Consider the following 22953-nt stretch of genomic DNA (forward strand, 5'->3'; position numbering starts at 1 on the left):
ACAATCTGACCTAGATTACATTTCCCAGCCTTGCCCTGGTTTTGTTTTTGGTTTTTTTTTAGGACTGATATAAGAGATGCTCCCAAAAAGTCTGCCCTAAAGCACAAAATAGCTGGGAAAAATCCAGTCTTTCTGAGTGGGGTCATTGCATGAGAGATTGAAGTGTTGCTGCTGCAGGGGCAGTTCTTGATCTGCTTCATCCTTCAGAAATCTCAACTTTTACCATCTTCTGAATTCAGGATGTGATTCATTTTTATTCTTCACACCTTCCTCTTTAGTTACCTTCCTCTTTAGTTACCAGTTATCCAAAATCCTGGAATAAGTTGGAGGCAATGGAAATGTCCTGTAAAATTTTCCTCCAGGCAAAGCTGGAATGGGCTCCTGCAGCTCCAGCCACATCAATTTTAGCAGCAGAGATTCTTTTAAACAGTAAAAATTACTGATTTCTGCACTTAGGGAGCAGATATTTTGCATTTCTCTTGTAAAATACAGGTTTTATCCCAATTTTCCAAATTCTGTTGTCAAGGAGACGATGACAACCCAGGTGAGTGGCTCAAGGCAGCTTCTTTTTCATTTGGGAGAAGTTTTTATTGATGTTTCAAAAATTGAGATTTCACCTTTTCCCAGTTTATGCACAGAGTGAAAGTTCACTTGCTGCTTTAATAAATATATTTGGACCAAACATTTGATCTTATGGAAGTGTGATTCACTTCCAGAATTCCTTGTTGAGCAGACTGGGAATAGAGGCTGAGTTTGTGTCATGTGGGTTGATAAAATACTGCATTTTTTTTGTACCTTTTGGGGAGTTGATGAGAGAAATCGAGGGAAAAGGAGGATATTTTCCAGCAACAGCCAAAATCCATGGGGATATAACAGGGAATATGAGTGTTTAATTCACCTGCCAAACTTAGGGCTGGTTGTCACCTGCACAGAACCCTCAAAGTGGAAGCAATTGGTGAATTCAGGGGTATAAACTGGGAAAATGACCTGTTCCAGTAAAAGTCTGTTGAGGATGAATAAATCCAATGCTTTCTGTGATTTCCCTTCCAGTAAAGTTGGTTTTCAGTGATAATTTGAAGTGCATTTTCATATGGAAATGTAGAGTCTCCTCTTCAGTCTAGACCACAAAAAGAAAATACATTTCATAGCAGGTGACTGGAAAAGTGGCTGAATATATTGAATTAATGTGCATTTTTTTATTCCTCCTGATCGATTCTGAAATGAGTTTGGATCCTGGTGGCAATGCAAATACCTGGGGTGAATAAGCATGTGAAATTTGGAGGAAATGAAGGAAAAGAAATGAAACAAATGTGTTGATTTAAGTTGTTTACTTCCAGTTTCATTTTGGCAAGGAATTGATTCCCACTCTAATAACTGTGGAACAGACCTGTGGATTTAGGGAGGGCAATGGGATTTCTACAAATATTCTTCCATTATGATGAGGGAAACAAAATCAGAGCTGTTTGGGAAAGGATTGAAGAGCAGCTCTTGGTGCATTTCAATGAAATTTAATTAAACCCCCATGGACTTGAGCTGCTGGTGATTGGTTTTGTGGTGCTGTGCCATCATGGGGTTCTGTTTCTGGTTGGATTTCCTCAAAGTTCCTGTGTGTAATGTCCAAAGGAGGCTGGGAATGTCATGGAATTATAGAGATTTCAATCCTACAAAAGCCTAAAATTACATTAATGTGACTGGCCCAGGGTGCACAAAGTCTTAATTTTTTTAATTGTGTTTTTATTTTTGCTGAATTTTACTGTTTGCTAGTTTTTACTCAGGGTGACTGATGAATTGATTCCATTCTGTTGCCTGGGGATCTTTTTTCTAATTACTGATTCTCAGCTAATTCTCCACATTTCACAGTCATTATCTGTGAATCTGGTATTATTTAAATTCCTAAGCAAAGCTTTTTGGGGGTTTTGACCCCAATTTGTGGCTTGATCTGTAGCCTAATCCCACTACTGCCTTTTACCCAACTCTAGTTTATCTGTTATCTCCCCTGGGAATGAATCCTAATTTTTCCCATATCAGTTCATCTTGTTTTCCTGGAAAATCTTGTTGCTACACTCCTCTCCCATTTCTCCTGACCCCATGCTGCTCTCACCCTCTGTCATCCCTCTGCTCTCTCTTAATCTTTGAAGTCTTTGAGTTCTCCCTCTTGATCTTTGAGGTTGGTCTTGACCTTTTGCCTTCTTCACCTCCCTCTCTATCTCTGAACTTCAGCATCCTAAACCTCCCCAAATTCCTGTTTCTTCTCAGCAGGCAGTCCTTAAAAAAGAGCCAAGTTTGAAGCACAACAAATCCTCAGCCACACAGGCTCCTGCTCTCCAGCCAGTCCAGGGGCCTTCCAGGAATGGCTGAAGGAAAGGGCCAGGATCTCCTCCCATCTTGTGCACCTTCCCTTTGGGAAGCAGGAACCTGGGCCATCATTTGCCAAACATGGTCCCTTATCCACCTTGCTGCCTTTTAATTATCCCTGAAAATTGCACTCAGCAGAAGTTGGGTTGAAGTCCAGCAGAATGGGAAAAAAGGAGATAAAAGCACAGCCCAAAGGACAATGTCATGTTTTTCATGACTAGGAGATGAAACCATTGAGGTTTATCCCTAGTTTGTGTCCTTCTCCTTAGTACTGCTTGGTTTAGGGGGATTCTGAGATGAGCTGTGTTTGTTCTATAGCAAACCTAATAAATCCTCCCTGATTGCTCACAAATGCTCCTAATTATCCACTGTTAATTGGCATGAGGAGGGTTTTGGGAGGGTTGGGTGTTCAGGTGTAAAGACCTTGACTTTGGTGGTGTAAAAGGAAACCAAACTGCTCAGCTGTGGGCTCTGGGTCAGGGAAATGCCAGAGATGGGGGGCTGCTGCTTCTTTCCATGAGATAATTCAACCTTCAGGCAGCTTCTGAATTATCACAATAGTAGTGATGCAAAAAAATGCAAAAAACTTGAATTCCTGATGGAAATTCAGCCTGGGTTTCAGGACCAGCAGTTTCACCTGAGGAGTTGTCAGAGCTTTGGTCAGAGTTGGAAAAGTCACAGTTTGGAGATGGCCTTTTGCTCTAAATTGGAATGTGTTGTTTCTCTCTTCCACAGTTCCCATGAATAACTTTATTCCCATCTCCTGTCTTGTCCTAGCAGCTCAGCTGGGAGAGGGCTGGCTCCAGCTCAGTTTGTGGAGTTTTTTGCCTTTGAGACACTGAAATGGGAGGAGGTTTTGAGGAAAAGGAAGAGCAGGAGGGTGCCAGCCCTATCTCCTTCCCTCTTGCTCACTCTCAGCACACCACAGGGAACAGCAGTGCCAAAAACCAAAAGAAACAACCAGAAATTAAAGCAATCATTTAACCAAAGAGCTTCAAATTAGGGACATTTCTCACATCTTTGCACTTCAGGAACAGCAGGGCCCTGTTGTTTATTCCTTTGGTTTATCCATTTCAGTGTGTATCCCATGGATTAGGTGGAGGCTGTACTTGCTTTTGCTTCAATGAAATAGTTGTTGAATATCCTTTTTTTACTCTTCTCATACATCCTTTTACATTGCTTTTCCCTGGAGCAATCCCTGTTCCTGAGTCTTCAGCAGCACAGATGATATCTTGATATAATACAGGTTTTATCTTGTTGAGGACAGATGAACTCATTGTGGGGAGTCATCTCTTAAATCATAGTTTAGTTTTAAGCAGTTCTTCTTGGACCAGGGAGTTGGATCAATAATCCTCTCGTGTCCCAACTATTTCCAACCCTAGAATTCCAGGATTTTTATTATTCTGGAAGCTGAGCTGTGTCCATGCACAGCCAACCCCTTTTGGAGGTGTATTAAGAGCCTTGCTCAGGGATGGTTTTGCAGGAATTGGAAGGAATCCATAAAGGCAGAAGGCCCCACAATTGGAGAGGACAGCCTGAGTGTCCAGCTCATTCCCAGGAGTGTTTTCCTCAATGCTGTCACAGCCCATTAAGGAGCCACAGTGAATTAGTGCAGAGGAAATGTCTCCCAAAAGGATTGGACCGGGAGACAGGCTCCTGTCACTGTCACAGCACAGCTTTTGCTCTAAAGTACATACTCAGTGCTGGTGGGATATCAAAGAGCTGTATCTTTAAGGAGGAAGAGTAAGTTTGTAATGCCATCAGTTTGAAAAACTAAACCAAAAAATTGCTGCAGGATATTGCAGCTCAGTTAGAGCCAGCTGAGTGAAAATGACAGGATCATGGAATGGGTTTGGGTAGAAAGGGATTTTAAAGTACATCCTGTTCCACACCTTCCCCTGTCCCAGGCTGCTCCAGCCTGGCCTTGGGCACTGCCAGGGATGCAGGGGCAGCCCCAGCTGCTCTGGGCACCCCGTGCCAGGGCCTGCCCACCCTGCCAGGGAACAATTCCTCATTCCCAATATCCCACCCAGCCCTGCCCTCTGGCACTGGGAGCCATTCCCTGTGTCCTGGCACTCCATCCCTTGGAAATAATTTTCTCTCCATCTTCCTTGCAGGCTCCCTTCAGGTCCTAGAAGGTCACAATGAGGTCCCCTTCCTCATCTCCTTTCTCAATTCTGTGTTCCATAATTATTGTCAAATTAAGGACATGAGTTAACCCTCTCTTCCCCTCCTCATTTCCCACTTGTTGCCCTCTAGTTAAGCTGCTGCTTGGGTCTTGAGATGTCTTAAGTGTCAAAAATTAGGGATAAATGAGGAGAGGACCAGAAAAGCATAATCTTCCCCTCTGGCTATTTCAAGCAGCAGCATTTTTAGATAATCCATGGGAGTAAGACACACTGTAAAACCAGGGAAACAAATCTGTGTGATTTTTAAGTTCAGTACAGAAGACTGATATTTACCTGCTTGGTTTTCCAGCATTTTCAGCAAATAAATATATTTTTCCATTTATTTTGTTTGCATACCTGTTGTCATTTTAGGATGTTTAAGGCAGCAAATCCTGAACAGGGAAAATAGATCTTCTAAAAGCTGCTTCTGTTTGGAGTTTTGCTGGCAGTTCTGTGAATATTTTTTAAAGCACCAGCAAAATAACCATATTTAGGTTATTTTTATTTTATTTCAAAAACACCCTGGATGCAATGGGTGGGGCATGGAGAACTGTCATCAACCCTGTGTTGCTGTCACTGGTTTTTGTGGTCCAAACCCAGCTCCAGCTTTGAAGTCCTCGTTTCAAAGCCACCTTTGTGCCTCTGCTCCCCTGAGGAGACCTTTGGCGCCGTGGGTCACGGAGCATTCCAAACTCCCTGGTTCCCACTTTTTCCCAAATGTTCTCAGCATAAACACAGCAGTCAGAGGCATCCAGGGGGAGGAAAAATGAGCTTTTTCTCAAGTTTAACTGTTGGGTTGGTCTCCAGAGTGAAGGTTTCTCCGTGAGGCCTGGTCCAGCTTAAACATCTTGTTTTTAGTCAAGGATTCCTCACAACATCAGGACAGACTCTCAAAAATCTCAATTTTAGTCAAGGTTTCTCCACACAACCTGGTCAGCTCTCAAACGTCTCATTTTTAGTTGAGGTTTCTTCACAAGGCCGGGGTAGGCTCTCAAACATCTCAATTTTAGTCAAGGTTTCTCCATGAGGCCTGATTGAGGTTTTTCCATGAGGCCTGATCAAGGTTTCTCCACACAACCTGGTCAGCTCTCAAACATCTCATTTTTAGTCAAGGTTTTGCCATGAGGGCTGGGTGGGATCTTTAACATCTTGTTTTTAGTCAAAGTTTTTTCTTGAGGCCTGGTTGAGGTTTCTCCATGAGCCTGGGTGGGATCTCAAACATCTTGTTTTCAGTTGAGGTTTCTCCATGAGGCCTAATTGGGATTTAGTCCATGGAGCCTGGTTGAGCTCTCCAACATCTCATTTTTAGTTATGGTTTCTCCATGAGGCCTAATTGAGATTTAGTCCATGAAGCCTGGTTGAGCTCTCCATCATCTCATTTTTAGTCGTGGTTTCTCTATGAGGCCTGGTCAGGCTCTCAGACATCTCATTTTTGGTGGTATTTAGGAGCAGAAGCTCCAGTTGAAGTTTGTGACTGATCAGCCAAGCTCAGTGGGCCAAAGTGCTCAGCCAGATTTGAAGGTCTGAAGTAGCAAAGGTGATGGTTTTTTTGTGTGGTGGGTGAGATGTGTCCTGGTGGGTTGGGGAGAAAGAAATTCATCACACATTTAACTGTTCTGAGATGGATGGATGGGGGTGGTGTGACTGAAATATGGTTTGTACATTGCTTTGGGTCCTGTATCTATGGGAGATTTTCATCCTGGGGAGCACTGGAACTTGAAAAAGGAGTTTATTGACAAAATTTGGTGCTATTGGGCCCCACTGTTCCTAATTTTGTCCATTTTCAATATAAGTTGGTCTCATAAAAATCCAGTCACTCCTGAAGAGAACTTGCATTGGGTATTTCTCGACTAAAAGAAATGTCTGTGTCCACTCATTGGCATTCTGCAGGGAATGAGGGAATTCACAAAATGAGATAGTTGCCTTTTTTAGAGCAAATCTGACTCAGTAGTGAGATTGGTACTTCTCCTGTGGGGTACCTGAAGCAGGTCAGGAAGATCTATCCATGTCTTATCCTCTCAAACCTGCTGTGTGAATATTCTTCCCCCACCTTGGTGCTGGGATTTTTTTTTGCTCACTTTAAGTAAAACTGACAATAGAAGTAAAGGGAATAAAAAATCCTGGTATTTTTATAGAAGCTGTTCTTACTGGACAAACAGAAATCTCCAGGGGAGGCACCTGATGGAGGGCTTCAAAGGGAGGAAGAGCTTCACTTTTGTTCATTTATGTTGGAAATGCTGTTTTGTGGAAGATTCCAGCTTCTCTGTATGCTGAGGGTCAGGATGGGAGGAAACAGCCTCAAGCTGGGCCAGGGGAGGCTCAGCTTGGACAGCAGCAGCAATTTCTGCATGCAAAGGGTGCTCAGGCCTTGGCAGGGGCTGCCCAGGGAGCTTTGCAGTGCCCAGCCCTGCAGGTGTCCCAGCAAGGGCTGGAGGTGGCACTCAGTGCTCTGGGCTGGGGACAAGGTGGGAATGAGTCACCAGGTGGACTCCTTGCTCTTGGGAGGTCTTTTCCAACCTCAGTCATTCTGGGATTCTGTGAACTTTTGCCAAAAAGCTTCTTCAGAGATCTTTGATGGTACCAGAGGTACCTGAGGAGGTATTGCTGCATCTCAAGTGGGGCTAAAAGCAAGAGCCTTGTTTTTATTTCCACTTCCATGCGCTCTGAGTGAGCTCTTGTGCACTTTGCCTGCCCAGAATGGTGCTCTGACACTGGGCAAGTAGCAAGAATCCCATTAGAAGGGCAAAGCACACGGACGAGCTGATTTGTGTTAGAAAACAAGGATTTTAAGAGCAGGAACTCTGCTAAAGGATGGGAAGGATGGGTTGATTCAAGCACGAAAAATTGTGTGTGTGGAATTAGCTGTGAAAGAAATGGCTTGGAATACATAAGCATGAGGATGTGGGTGGCAGGGAGGGCGTGGAAAGAGGCACCAGTGAGGAGCAGGTCAAGCAAAATGAAAGCTCTGGGCACTCAAGGAGAGACTAGAGGAATGTGATTGGAATGTTGGAAGAACTTGGCTGAGATTAGAGCTCGGTTTAAAAAAGAAGAGAGGCAACTTTAGGTGCTTTGAAGCTCAAGTTTGTGTTCCTCCCATTCCTTTGGAGGAGTTCTGGGTGAGAAGTTTGGGAAGAGCCATGTGTGGGAATGATTGGGAAGATTTAGAGGTGGAATGGTGGAATGGAATTGATGGGTTAGAAGGTTGGGAGAACTTGTGGGTGGGAATTGGCTACAGCAGCAGGACTGAGACTCTATTCTGCAGTTGGTGCTGGTGGTAGTTGGTGAGCAAGACCAAGAAATGGCCTTTTAGGGAGCAGGTTTATCATGTTAAATTGCCCAGAAATCGTGTAAAAATACCAATGAATATGGATCACCTGTTGTAAATTTAGAAGCCATTAATCCAGTATTTTCATTAATTAGATTTTTGGGTGCCTACAAGATTCCACTTGAGAGGGGTCTGATCCCAACACCTCCTAAAATCAGGCCCTTCCAAGGAATTTCATCATGGATGGTCAAAAATGTGCACTTTAAATTTGCTCTCCAGAAACACCCAACATAAGCAGTAAAACTGCAATTTTGTGTCCAGGTCTCCTCCAGACTTTTTTTTCCCCTCCCTCTTCCCACTCTGGCACATGAAAATGAGAAAAGCTGGGGGTTCTGTTATCAGTCTGTAAATGATAAAAAGGTTGGGTATAAAGATAAATAAACAAACTCAGGTCAACACAACACCTTTGAAAAAAAATCTCAAGCTTAACCAAATTTGAGGATTTGGATTAATTCCCCAGTTTTAGCTCCAGTCCTTGCTTGTTTATACATAGTTTGGGATTAGAAGATCTGATGCTGAATGCAGGGCATTTTTGGGGTGATTTTGTCCCAAATTTGGGCTGGGATAGAATACCCAATACCTCCAGCTCTCCTGGTCATGGTTGAAAAATCCAAGAGACATTTATGCCAAGGGAGATGCAGGAGAGGTTGCAGGGGAAGCTCTTGGCATCCCCCAGCCTGCTGTTGGTTGAATTTGCAGTGGCAGAGCATCTGGGATGAAGATTCCAAGGTTTGGAGGGAGATCTAAATATCAATTGAAAGTCTTGATTTAGAAAATATTTGGGTTTTTTGGTGATGTGTAAATGCACATTGCTTTTGATGGGGTGACACAAGGGATGAAAGTGTTCTAACAATTTTAGATGTTAGCATTGATAGGCTGTGACATGAATTTAGCAAGGGCTGTTCCACAAAATAAGGCAAAAATGGACAGATTATACTGCTGTAATAACAGGAGAAAAGCAAAACTTACTTGCTGAACAAAACCCTTGCTAGCAAAGCTGGAAAACCACCAAAACCACCAAAAAAAAAGAGAAAAAAAATTTTTTATACCAGACTTCCTATTACAGTTTAGTTCATGTAGCTTATTCCCTGTTGGAAATTCCTCTGTCTTGTTGATGTGCTAAAAATGGATCCAGGCTGTGAGGATAATTCATCTGGGCACAGGCTGGCACCAGCACAGCCAGAAGAAAAATGGGCAAGCCACAAATGCTTCCAGTTTAATTATTCTATTCCTTACCACAGGACAATCTTTAAGTCACAGCCAATGTCAAGCTGGGATAAAAGGGGTCCAGGGTGATGTTCTTAACAAAGCTGCCAAAATATGGGTTATAGGACAGGCTCTGCTTTGATTTGTTCATCTTCATTTGGTTCCTTTGCCTCTTGCAGACTCACTACGAGAGTGGAGAGTACATCATCCGCCAAGGGGCACGAGGGGACACCTTCTTTATCATCAGCAAAGGAAAGGTGAGTTCACACCTTCCCAGGCCAAGGGGCTCCCAAAATCCTGCTCCAGCCTCGCTCTCTCTCCCCTCTCAGGGCACAAATGTGCCAGAACTTGACATGTAATGGAGCTCCTTGGCTGGGTCAGGAAAGGAAGAGTGGCCTGAAGGGCTGAAAATGAAATCCCCTGCTGGTTTCACATGTGCTCCCAGGCAACACTCTGGGGTGGAAACTGTTGTTGAGTCTCTGGGTTAATGGCCACGAAACTCAATTTCTTTGAAATAAATCCTACTCCTAAATATACCCCATGATTTCTTTGCTAAGCATCCCCCTTCCAAGGCTGACTTCCAGGCTTCATTCCCATGGCTCTCTCTTCCCAGCTTCTCCAAATAATAGAAAGGCAGGGATCTCTGAGCTCTCTCCATAGGGGAAAAAAAAGGTCAAAGTTTCTTTCCACTGTTCACAGGGAAAATATTTTTGACCTCATTTCCCATAAAACACTGATGGGATTTTATAGACCAAGTTTCTTCCTTCTATTCAACAATTATTTATAATTTTTTTAGCCTGCCTAATACACTTGAGAGACACTTGGCTTCTTTCTACATAGCAGGATGGAGGTTTTGGAGGGAATACACAGTGATTTCCAGCTGCCAACTCATTTTCCACCATCATCTTCCACTTTCTGAGAGCCAGTTTTTATTGTAAGGCAAAAAATGGTCTTTTTCAGTTTAATAAGAGTGTCTTGGAGAAGTTTTTGAAATGAAGTTAATCATAGCCTGCAGAAATCCAAGTTAGTTGGTTTGATGCCCTTTCACTTGCCTTCAATCAGAAATAATATTCCCTCTTTTCTCAGAGTGTGGACAATCACGAGCCAAGCTTCAAATCCTTTTTCTTTTGCCATTTTTTCATGGGGAAAAACATTGGGATGGTGCATCTCCCTCCCACATCTCCATCTCCACTCCCACTCCAAGGAGTGTTTGGAGCTATGTTGGCTACAGAGGCTTTTGCCCCACTTGGTCACTGGGTGGATCCCATCCCTTCCCAGCAGCACAGAATCCTGGAATGGCCTGGGGGGAAGGGACCTTAAAGCTCATCCAGTGCCACCCCTGCCATGGCAGGGACACCTTCCACTGTCCCAGGTTGCTCCAGCCTGGCCTTGGGCACTGCCAGGGATGCAGGGGCAGCCCCAGCTGCTCTGGGCACCCTGTGCCAGGGCCTGCCCACCCTGCCAGGGAACAATTCCTCATTCCCAATATCCCACCCATCCCTGCCCTCTGGCACTGGGAGCCATTCCCTGTGTCCTGTCCCTCTGTGCCTTGTCCCCAGTCCCTCTCCAGCTCTCCTGGAGCCCCTTTAGGCCCTGCAAGGGGCTCTGAGCTCTCCCTGGAGCCTTCTCCTCTCCAGGTGAGCACCCCCAGCTCTCTCAGCCTGGCTCCAGCCCTGGGTACAACTCCATGGTTCCTCTGGACTCATTACAACATTCCCCAATCCACAAAGAAATGTAAAAACCAAATCCCAGTTGTTGGCCTGCAGCCCTTTCCCCTCACCCAGAGGATGGAGAAGACCTCCCATGGCCTTGACCACTGCTCCAGAGCCCTGGACTCCTCCTGGAGCAGCTCCTTGGCTTTGTCCCTGGCCTCTGCTCCTTTATCTTGCTGTGATAGCTGCAGGCCAGAAAAAGGGAGCTAAAATAAAACAAGGCACTGGGACTTGCTAAAAAATTCCCAGACTCTCAGCTGGAGCCTGATGGCTTGACAGAAATTCCCACAGGGATAGTTAAATCCTGCCCAATTTTCTCTTCCAAGCTTATTGCTTTGGAAAAGAGACACCAGTGGCTGATGGGTGGATGGAGCTGGAGGGAGTTTAATTTTAATGCCTGGCTTAGGATGGATGTAATAATTAATCCATGCTAAGCCTTGGATAGTGGCTCAGCAGTGAAACAGGGAATAAATGACAACAAAATACAGGATTTTAGAGTCAGTGTGTGCTGCCTGGCACCTGCAGAAGCTGGAGCACATCACCTCCCATGTCCTGTGGTAAAACTTGACTCAGGCAGCTCAGCAAGGCAGGAAAATGCTGGAAGCAGCTCCTGGGAGCACACCTGCAGTGTCTGCAGTCAGCATCAGCAGGATCAGGGAGAGCTCCTTAAGGAATGTCTGCCATGCCTGTCACGTCACAGTGTCTGGAGTCACACAGAATCATGGAATTGTTTGGATTGAAATGACCTTAAAGCTCATCCAGTGCCACCCCTACCATGGGCAGGGACACCTTCCACTGTCCCAGGCTGCTCCAGCCTGGCCTTGGGCACTGCCAGGGATGCAGGGGCAGCCCCAGCTGCTCTGGGCACCCTGTGCCAGGGCCTGCCCACCCTGCCAAGGAACAATTCCTCATTCCCAATGTCCCACCCATCCCTGCCCTCTGGCACTGGGAAGCCATTCCCTGTGTCCTGTCCCTCTGTGCCTTTTCCCAAGCCCCTCTCCAGCTCTCTTGTACCTTTACGCCCTGGAATTCTGCTCTAAGGTCCCCCTGGAGCCTTCTCTTCTCCAGGCTGAAGTGAGCAGAGATAAATTTTTACGTTTCTGAGCCCATTACTCCTCAGAGAAATACTGAGAAAACTTCTGCTCTTCCAGCTCATCCTCCATTGATTTCTCTTCCTCTTCTCTTCCTCTTCTCTTCCTCTTCTCTTCCTCTTCTCTTCCTCTTCTCTTCCTCTTCTCTTCCTCTTCTCTTCCTCTTCTCTTCCTCTTCTCTTCCTCTTCTCTTCCTCTTCTCTTCCTCTTCTCTTCCTCTTCTCTTCCTCTTCTCTTCCTCTTCTCTTCCTCTTCTCTTCCTCTTCTCTTCCTCTTCTCTTCCTCTTCTCTTCCTCTTCTCTTCCTCTTCTCTTCCTCTTCTCTTCCTCTTCTCTTCCTCTTCTCTTCCTCTTCTCTTCCTCTTCTCTTCCTCTTCTCTTCCTCTTCTCTCTCTCGTTTTCTTCCAGCCCATCCTCCATTGATAATTCTTTTAGGACCAAATTCCTTTTTCCCCTGTCAGCTCCACCCACCCCACGTGACCCCACTCCTGAGCTCCTTTAGTGTATTTATTTGAACTTATTTCCTCAAGTCCTACCAAGCAGAAATCAAAGTGATTTCCAACCATGCTGTGTGCAGGAATCTGTGGAATAATAATGGATGGAAATGGCTCATTCCCTTCTGCTTGGGAAGTGCTGCTTGCCTTTATCCAAAGGCAGCATGGGCCTTGCTGTGTCATTTCCCACCCTTTTCCCTTTAAAATCCACAATGTGGCACCAATTTAATGCAGGTTCCCCACTGGAGGCTGGCTCAGAGCTTTGAACATTGTAGAAGTCACTCTGTCCTAATCTCTAAACACTGTTTGCTTTGGATCATTGGAAGTCATGGAAAAAGAGCTGAAATCTGCATTGAAGTTCCCTCTGTTTGTCCAGGGGTGTTCCTGGCTCACCCACTCCACATTCCCTGCCCTTCCATGAGTCAGGGCAGGCGTTCAGCACCTTGTGCTGCTCATTAACCTCTCAAACCCACTGGTTCTGCCACCCCTTAAAGAGCTGGGACAAGGTGCAGGCCACAAATTTAATAGGGAAATTACACTGGGATATCACTAAATCCAAAAGGATGTGCCTGACACATCCCACCTTTGAGCTTTGGGAATTTCCATGTGCAAAAGCTCTGGTTAAAAACATGGAAAGATTTGATTTCTGCTCCAGCTTGTTCCCTCCCTGAACTGGAGAGAGAGAGCAGAGCCACACTTCATCCTGCAATGCCCCAAACTGGTTCACTTCAGTTGTGTCCCAATGGTGGTGATTTGTGTTCTTCCTGTCCCTTCAGGGAACTTGGGAGCCCTGTGGAACAAAGCTAATGGAAGCTTTAAGCCGCAGATGATAGATACACAGCAAATTTTTGGAATTTTATTCTCCTGTGACTGTGCTTGTGCAGCCAACTCCATGTTTAGAATTAAAAACATTCCCAAAAATCCAAAACTGTGTGTTTTTGCAGGAGTAGAAGGAAAAATCACTGCTCATTTTTTTGGATGGTTGGTTGGGGAGAGTGCAGGACTCTGGGGACTTAGATGACTCCCAGAGGAGCCTTTCCTGAGAGATCCAGGAGGTGACAAATTCCCAAATTCCCCTCTGAACAAAGACGTTTTAGCTGTTAATTAGAAGTTCTCTGAATCCTGTGGGGTTTTGGCTTTTCCACAGGTGAACGTCACCAGGGAGGACTCTCCCAGTGAAGATCCCGTCTTCCTCCGCACTCTGGGGAAGGGGGACTGGTTTGGAGAAAAAGCCCTCCAAGGGTAAGTGCTCCTTAAGAAGCAGTTGTTGAATTTTGATTATTTTCTCCAGGATTTTTGCAGCTTTCAGGTGGTTCTGGCTGTTTGGGAAGAGATTGGGAGTGGATTTATTCTTTTGGAGTCGCTGGATTTGTGTTAGAAGGAGGCCCCACCTCACTGGGGAATGGGTTTGTTCTGCACTTGAGCAGCCTAATGTAGACTTTCCCTTGCTTGTGGACATCAAAAATTAGTTTATCTTTGTGTTTCCTTCCCCAAACATCCATTGGAAGCTGAAAGAGTTTGATTTTTGCAACTCTGGAGTGTTATTCCTGTATGGAAAAGGATAATTGTGGTCATCCTGGTGGGGTGGATGGCTGAAAGAAGGGCAGTTTAAATTGCCATGCTCTATTTATATGGGATTTTGGAGGTGGAAATTGGATCTGAGTGAGCACTTTATATAAACATTTTCCTTTGGAGATGAGTAAAAAGAAGAGAAGCTGCAAATTCATATTCAGGCTATAAAAATAGGCTTAATTAAGGCAGGAATTTGGGACACTCATTCATCTTCATGGATAAACATATTTTCCTAGGGGTTTATCTGGGTGCCAGAGCTCTTGGGCTTTTTTGGGGATGCTGTGGTAACATGGTCAATCCCTCCTCTACCACCCTTCTCCCCAGTAAAAGGTGGCAGAATATTTGAAGGCAGAATTTCCTGGCACTTCTTGGCAGCCAGATGTGTATCAAGCACAAACCTCAATGAATCTCTTCCCTAATTACAAAATATTGTGGTTATTGAATAAATATCCTCATTTTGATGCCATCCCTGCACAGCCCTGGTGTCACAGAGCATCCCCATGAGTGGGAATTCCTTGGCATTTCAAGTAGAGTAGTTTGAGATTGGTTAATTTGCAGTACTTGGCTGCATAAATTTGAATATTCAATATAGAAATCGAAACTTAATTATTGAGAGGACATTCTCAGCATGCAGGGAAAGCACAATCCTGCCATCCTTGGAAGTGTCCAAAGCCAGGTTGGACAGGGCTTGGAGCAGCCTGGGACAGTGGAAGGTGTCCCTGCCATGGCAGGGGTGGCACTGGGTGGGCCCTTCCAGCCCAAACCATTCTGTGATCTTTTTTTGTTGCTAGAGAATTCCTCCAGAATTGTCCTTCCAGTTTGCTGATAATCACAGGAGTCTCACAGGGAGATTTAAATGGAATAATGTGAAAATATTGCAATGTAAACATTTGGTAGCTCAAATAAATTGCTAATTAATGAGTTTCTGTGAGGATTGTGTGAGACATCCCTATTTGGCCACTTGGGAAACCTTTAGGATGATTCCACTGCTGTAAAATACAGCTATGGCTGAGAGCTTGAGATAAAATTGGATTTTTACTCTATTTTCTTTCCTGTTTTATCTTTGATTAATTTTTTAAAAACTTTACCAGGGCCTTAGCAACACTTGAAATCCCAGAGTGGTTTGGGTTGGAATGGACCTTACAGACTACAGGACACTTTATTAAAACCTGATATATTTTGTGTGTGCAGAATAAAACAAGGGCTACAAATCATTTCTTCATTAAGATAGAAACTAATGCAGAAATGCAGCCTAGCAGGAGCTGGGATAACAAATCCCTCCCAGCAATATGTCCCTGACAGAGCCATCAGGGACTGATGTGCATTATCCCATTTTCCATGCTCACAGCAGATGGCACCCATTAGCTCCCAGTATCCCATTGCACACTGGCAGAGCAAGGCATGAAATGATGATCCACATCCTCTCCCAGGCCCCTCGTACCTTCCTGGCTAATTGGAGGCAGCAGATGGATAATTTGCAGTCTAGCATGACATAATTTAGGGTGCTCCAAAATCAGGTGTTGTTTTCTTCGTTGCAGTAAAAACATTTATTGTGTAACAACATTTATAAACATAGAAACATAATATAAAGATTTATTATAAAGCAATAATTATTCCTATCAGCATGGAAATAAAGAGTTGTGGTGTTGGGGGTCCCCAGGACGAGGTGAGAGATGAGAATCTGACTCCAGGTTTTTAGAAGGCTGATTTATTATACTATGATATTATATTAGAAGAAAATGCTATACTAAAACTATACTAAAGAAAGAGAAAGGAGACATCAGAAGGCTTAACAAGAATGAATAATAAAAACTCGTGACAGACTCAGGGAGTTTGACACAGCTGGCTGTGATTGGCCATTAATTAATAACAATTCACATGTTTGGATCAACAATCTCCAGGCCACATTCCAGAGGAGCAGAACGTGGAGAAGCTGAGGCTTCTCATCTTCTCAGGAGAAAAATCCTGGTGAAGGGATTTTTCAGAAAATATGATGGTGTGGCAATAAAGTTCCTTCCAGTCAGCACGGGGAGAGAACTCAGTGCATCTCAGGTGCTACATTCAGTAATAACTCAGTGGGAATAACTCAGTGTGGCTCAGGTACTAAAACTGGCTGATAAATTAGGGGGTGCTGCCTTGCTGGCCTCACACAGCTGGATCTTGCTCCAGAACATCTGGAGCACAGCACAGCCCCTTCCAGAGGGATGTTTTGGGAGCAGCCATCCATCCCACTGGTTTAAGCATGTGGCAGGAGCCTTGAGGCAGAAAATGATGGGGGAAGAAAAGAGGACAGAGAGCAGATCTTTAGGAAAATGGGGGTTCTGAGCACGCTGGGATAGTGGAAGGTGTCCCTGCTGATGGCAGGGGGTGGAACGGGGTGGAATTTCAGGTCCCTTCCAACTCAAACCAATCTGGGATTCCGTGAAGGCCTCCTTCCTGCTGCACATCCCATCCTGTATTGCATTTACACAGGGCTAGTGGTTTGGGTGAGGTGGGTTTCATCTGGTTCTGGGATTCAGGAGGAGTTCTGGACCTGGAGCAGTGGACAAGGGCAGGGGGCTGATGTTTGGAGAGCTGGTGATGGAGCAGGAGAGGGAAGGGTTTGATAGAGATTTTCATCGTTTGGTTCATAAGGCTTTGACCAAACTGGCCAAGTGTTGAGGTCCAGCTGGGATTTTAAGGTGAGTGCTTTGCTGTTTAAAAAAGGGGTCCCTAAATACTCCTGGGCAGTAGCAAAACAGGAAGAATATGGGTGAGTAGCCCAAGCTGAAGCTGAGATAGGACCTCCATAACATGTGTGTGTGTCCATTGGATGTATTTATGTATCAATATAAATATGAGGGTGTATCCTACTGAGAAAAGCAATGGGAATATGGATGATTTAAACCTACAGGAATAGCACAAAGTTGTAACAAACATATTTCATGTTTTAGCATGAGAACGCCAGCTGGTTTTAAGACTGTTTTATTGCACATCTAGGAGGAGATTTTTAATGCTGATTTATTCTGAAAACTGCTGAGTTTGTTCATCTGCCCTGTGGGCTGTCCTGGAAAATAAGGAAGATATTTGCTCTGTGGGGAAGGACTTGGGGAATACTGAGCTGGGCCAGCAGAGTACACATTTTTTTGATTGATTCTTTGCAAAATGTGTTTGTGGTGTGTAGGGGGAAGAAGGAATTGTGGCCTTTGGGTTGTGCAGGAGGTGCTGTGCCTTGGTGACCCCAGCAGTGATAACTGAGCTGTTGGGACCGATTTATATCTGGGTTTTTTGTTACATTCTTGATGATCTGAAAATGAGAATGGTGGTAGCTGTTCCTCATGGGACAACACATCTGCTTCCAAGAAAATCTGTGCTATTTCCCATTTACATCTCCATCTCTGGTAGTTATTTTCCCCAAGTTACAGAAATCAGCTCTGCTCTACCTGCCCCAAATCCCTGGGGCATGATTTGTGCCCTGACAATTTCCTGGAACAGTAAAACAATATCCATGGATATGGGTAGCAATGTCAACAGGACAATTTCTGTGCTGACCATTGCAGAACCTGATACCATATTTCCCACCTGGAATAGTGGGAGTTGCTCTGATGGATGTTGACATCAGTGACCAGAAAAGCATGGGAATGCCCATGGGAAATATCAAATCAGGAATGATCCAATCAGGATTGCAGCTGGTGATGTCAGAGCTCTCTTTATTCAGAAGTTAATGTTGGTGCTGAATTTAATGCCAAAAGCTTTTTTAAAAGGCTGAGGACAAGACATCAATAGAAGTAGGACTTTGTTCCTTTTCTTATAGAGGGTGTTTACTTGAGTCAGACTCCAAAGTTAATTGTTTTTTATTAAATCTCTATTAACCCTTCAAGAGGTGCTGGGATCACCCTGTGTCTGCTCCTCTGCTCCCTGCTCTAATTCCCACTTTCCTTCTGTGTCCTTCACTGCTGGACTGACCTGACCTTTCCATTGCTCCTTTTCCCAGGGAATAACGGAAAAACTCAGTGTTTCTTTAAAAACCTCATCATCCCAAACTGGAAGCCTTTGGGGTGCCCCACCTTGCTGCCCTGCTCCCTGCTTTTCTTTCCTCTCCAGCTTTTTTCAGGTTCCTTGGCTGTCCTGGAAAGGAGCCCTTTCCCCCTTGTTTTCCCTTTTCCCCTTGTTTTCCCTTTTCCCCTTGTTTTCCCTTTTCCCCTTGTTTTCCCTTTTCCCCTTGGTTTCCCTTTTCCCCTTGGTTTCCCTTTTCCCCTTGTTTTCCCTTTTCCCCTTGTTTTCCCTTTTCCCCTTGTTTTCCCTTTTCCCCTTGGTTTCCCTTTTCCCCTTGGTTTCCCTTTTCCCCTTGTTTTCCCTTTCCCCCTTGGTTTCCCCCTTGGTTTCCCCCTTGGTTTCCCCCTTGGTTTCCCCTTTTTCCTTTTCCCCCATTTTCCCTTTTTCCCTTTTCCCCCATTTTCCCTTTTTCCCTTTTCCCCCATTTTCCCTTTTTCCCTTTTCCCCCATTTTCCATTTTTCCCTTTTCCCCCATTTTCCATTTTTCCCTTTTCCATTTTTCCCTTTTCCATTTTTCTCTTTTCCATTTTTCCCTTGTTCCCCCTTCTCCCTTTCCCATTTTTCCCTTTTTCATTTTTCCCTTGTTCCCCCTTTCCCCTTTCCTCTTTCTCCTCTTCTCTTTCCCCTTTTCCTTTCCCTTTTCCTTTCATCTCTGCAGCTTCTATGGGCTGAATCCTTTTCCAGTGTCCTTGAACTGACCTTCCCAGGAATAATGAGGGTTATATTCCATTTTCCTGGGACACCTTCCTTGCCATCCCCTGCTCCCACTAAAACCTTCCCATCTGCTGCCCCATGTACCTCATAGTCCTGAATTTTCCAGGGAAAAGAGAGTGGAATTTTAAATATTTGTCACTCTGGGACACAGAGGAAGGCACACAAGTGTAAATGTGGCAGGAATTTCATCTCAGGGTGACATTTCCAGAGGTATATATGTGATTAAAATATATATTTATCCTATAGGATAAAAATAGGAAAATATTGTAATTCCTTTTTCTTCAGGGAGAACCACAGCTCCTTCTGTTGCAATCCATGTGTTTTTGGGAAAAAGGCATCCAACCACCTAAAAGTGTTGGGAAAGGGCTTGAGAAGCAGCAAAGTTCTGGTGTAGGAAGGCAGATGGAATTTGTGATGGGAAAGAGCTGGAAAAATGGGCTGTGGGATGGAAGGACAATGAGGGAAGATTCCCTCCTGGGGAGATTCCTCCTGGCATGAACCCATTCCTTGGCCACAATGCTGAGACATTCCCTATTCCCAGTTTGGAAGAGTAGAAAAGGGAATTAAAAGCATCCATGGGGTGGGAATGCAGTCCAGGATAATTCAGTTTTCTAGCCAGGAGCTCCATGGAGATGGGGATGTACCCATATGTAGAGGCCACCATAAAATGGAAGCAGTGCTTCAAGTGTTGATGTGCAGGAGAATGAATAAAAACAACCCCAAAAGAATAATAAACTCTGCCAAGTTGAGAAGCATTTTTGCCACCCTTGTTGCTAAATAATGGGTTTTTTTCCCATAAATCCAGGGTGTTTTTCCCCTATTTCCCAACACCTCTGCTGTGTGTGTATCCCATGGACTGTGGATCCAACACATGGTCTCCAAGGACCAGCTGGAATTTTTGTCATCCATTATCTCAGCTGCTTTTTACACTTCTTGCAAGATCAGAAGATCTTTCAGCCTTTATTTCCCTTTCCCTGCCAGGGAGGTGGGAGCCCTGCTGGTTTTAGATCCATCCCTGATGGATTTAGACCCATCTCTGATGGATTTAGGTCCATCACCCTGAGGCTCATGAAGCTTTCCCAGGTTTTGGGCAAGCTGTTGGCAATTCCCTGAAACAAAACCCTCCCAAGAGGCTTTGGAGGGTGAGAGCTCCAAAGCTGGGACAGCTGCAAGTGGGGAGGCCAAGTGACACGAGGATGGTGTCACCATCTGCTCCCCTGAGGGCTGCAGCTCCTCCTGTGGCAGCTGGGCCTTGGAGCTGAGTGATTTCCTGAGGACACCCCATGGCAAAAATTCAATTTAATGGTGGAAAACGTGGCCTGGCCCCAACACCCTTGGTTCAAGCAGATGGAGGGGGGTTATGATTGCAAAATTGTGGGATTTCCATCAGGCCCTTTGTGGTTTGTTTAATTCCAGTATTGCATAATAGATTTGCTTCTCTTTCTCCAAGTCAGGCCCTTCTCCCAGGTCCCAAGCAGCAGGAGAAGAGGAAATGGCCAGGGGAGGTTCAGGCTGAGCATCAGGAAGAATTTCTTCACCAAAAGGGTTGTAAAGCATTGGAACAGGGTGCCTGGGGGAAGTGGTAGAATCCCCAAAAAGCAGAATCCTGGCATGAAGTGTCCAAGGCTTGGAGCACCCTGGGATAGTGGAAGGTGTCCTTGCACATGTCAGAAGCTGGGACAAGATGACCTTTAAGGTCCCAACACAAACCATTCCAGAATTCTGGGATTTCCATGATTCTGGGCCTTTTTTTTTGCCAATCCATGAAGGAATGAGCTGGAAAGGGCATTTCCCAGAGGGCAGAGCAAGGTGTGGTGGCTCTCACAGCATCCTGCTTGGCAGCACTGCGCTGGCACTCCTGAGGAACAGTTTATTTTCTGCTTTTTCAGCAGGAATGAATTGATATTATTGGCTCTTCCTCCCTAAATCACAGCACAGAATGGATTCTCCCAAAGCTCCATAAACGTGGCATTTCCAGCACCCAGAATTAATTGCTGACCAGCATCCTGAACCAGAGCTGCAGCTTTAATCATTCCTGATCCTTGCTGGGTTGAATATCCTCAGGCAGTTTTTAAATCTTCCTTCTCCTCCTGCACCCTTTAAAGTGTGGCACTAATTGCCACAGTAGGTTGGGGCTTTTAATGGTGCTTGTTTGGTTTTTTTTTTCCTTTTTGGATGAGCCATCTGCTGCTTGAGGCCATTCCTCTGAGTTCTCAGATGTGCAGTTGACTTGTTGATTTTTAGAGTCTGTTGTCTGAGATTATACATGTGGCAGCAAGCCAGGTGAAGCCAGTTTTCCTCAACTGTCTTTACATTTTCTGGCACATTCAGTGACTTGAAGATCTCTGGAAGGTGTCCCTGCCCATGGCTAGGCAGCTGGAAATACATGATCTGTAAAATCCCTTCCAACTCAAACCATTCTGGGATCTTCTGAACTCAGCCCAACTTTTTTGTTAACAAGAACCACAATTTTTATAGAAAAGAAAATGCTGTGTCTTAAAGCTGTTGTAATATATTTCTATATAAATATAATGTACATAAAATATGATATTTATATCAAGGTTTGGAGCTGGAACTCAGCACCTGCAGTGCAATTCTGTGTTCTGACAAACAGCTCAGTTTATAATCTCAGGGCTTTTTCTAATTTTTGTGCAGAGAGCTGGTACCACCTTAGGCTGATCAAATAGATCCTCATGGAAACACCTCTGGTTCTGAAGGGATGGGGGTGGTCAGGAATGAAAGGCTGGTGCACAGAAATTCACCTTGTTTTTTCATTTATTTTCTAAGGAAAAAAAAAAAAAAGAAACCAAATATCAGAATCATGAAGTGGTTTGAGTGGGAAGGGACCTTAAAGATTCAAAATTCCACCCCTGCCATGGCAGGGACACCTTCCACCATCCCAGGCTGCTCCAAGCCCCAAAGTCCAGCCTGGCCTTGGGCACTGCCAGGGATGCAGGGGCAGCCCCAGCTGCTCTGGGAATTCTATTCCAGGGCTTTTCCACCCTGCCAGGGAACAATTCCTAATTCCCAATATCCCACCTAAATTTCCCCTCTGTCTGTTTGAAGCCATTCCCCCTTGTCCTGATGTTCCATCCTTTGTCCAAAATCTCTCTCCATCTTCCCTGTCATCTTCTTCAGGCATTGGAAGGACACAATGAGGTCACCCCAAACCTTCCCTTCTCTTGGTTGAACAATCCCAATTCTCTCAGCCTTTTACTCTGTGCTTTTAAAATATTTTCATCAACCCAAAATCTCCCTCAGGGAAAAAGAGCCATTAGGAGAGAAGGTCCCTTCTGACCAAAACCTTTCTAGGAGTCTAAAAAAATCAAAATTTTACTGCTCTTCTTCTCCTCACAAAAAGGTCATAAATAACATTAATTTGTGTGGGGAAGTTACACTCAGATCCAACTTGATGACTCAAATGTAGTTAGTAAATAATCAAGTGGTTTTGGAGTCTTAAAGACAGTTGTTGGTTTAGAAACTCACAGCTTTTGAATTGTTCTTGATTTTCTCAACTTGAGTCATAGCTCAGGAACTCAAAATGTTCTGGGGTTTGTTTTTTTTTTTCTTTTGAAGATGTCTAAAGAGCAGAGACAGTATTCTTCCTGCTGAGTTAAAAAAATATAAAAAAATAAAATATATTTAATGTTGGGCAAGCAGAGTGTGCCAGATGGAGGAAGGGAGGCAGAGCAGCATTTTGGGGTTTCCAGGGGTTTGGAGCAAAGCAGCACTACAGAAGGTTTATAGTTACCTTTATATTTCCTTTTGCTGCAGTGAACATCTCCAAAAATTTTTTCCAATGTCTTTTTTCCTCTGTGTTCCTTCAGAGCCTGAAAAAAAAAATTGCTGCCTTAAGGAATGCATAGGAAATAATAAATATTATTGCTATTTATTAGCTAAGAAAGCTGCTGGAGCACCATTCACATTAAAAGAATATGGTTTTAATTTATAATTTTTTTTTAAAGTAGCACAATTTGGAGGATTTATTTTCCTGTCTGAAGTGGGATGAGTGGAATGGGTGCTGATGGAAGAGATTTCAAGGGTCAGATCTGGTTCTTGCTTCCTGGAAAGAGCAAAACCCTGGGCTTGCACTTTGATTTTCCCATCTTGGAGGGTGTGAAACAGCCTGGCAGGGCTGAAGGCTCCAAACTCTTCCCTTTTCCCTCTTTTCATGATTTTTTGCTGGCAATTCCTGTGTTGTGCAAAAGGAAAAAAGGAAACAGTGGAGGGGAAAAAAAATTCCCATGTGATTTTTGTCCTGCAGCAATACCTTGCTGTCAAT

General features: G+C 44.5%; 1 protein-coding gene across 3 annotated transcripts in view; it reads left to right on the plus strand.

The window, feature by feature from the left end:
• PRKG1 (protein kinase cGMP-dependent 1) overlaps positions 1–22953 on the plus strand; it is a 383398-nt gene that overhangs the window by 281957 nt on the left and 78488 nt on the right. For all 3 annotated transcript variants that reach the window (XM_071438575.1, XM_071438577.1, XM_071438574.1), the window contains exons 6-7: positions 9234–9311; positions 13498–13592. In XM_071438575.1, coding sequence (XP_071294676.1) covers positions 9234–9311; positions 13498–13592 — 173 coding nt within the window. The remainder of the gene's footprint in view (positions 1–9233; positions 9312–13497; positions 13593–22953) is intronic.

The sequence above is a fragment of the Agelaius tricolor genome, unplaced genomic scaffold, assembly GCF_023055355.1.
Source record: "Agelaius tricolor isolate 1412-34295 unplaced genomic scaffold, bAgeTri1.0.p SCAF_13, whole genome shotgun sequence".
Classification (NCBI taxonomy): Eukaryota; Metazoa; Chordata; class Aves; order Passeriformes; family Icteridae; genus Agelaius; species Agelaius tricolor.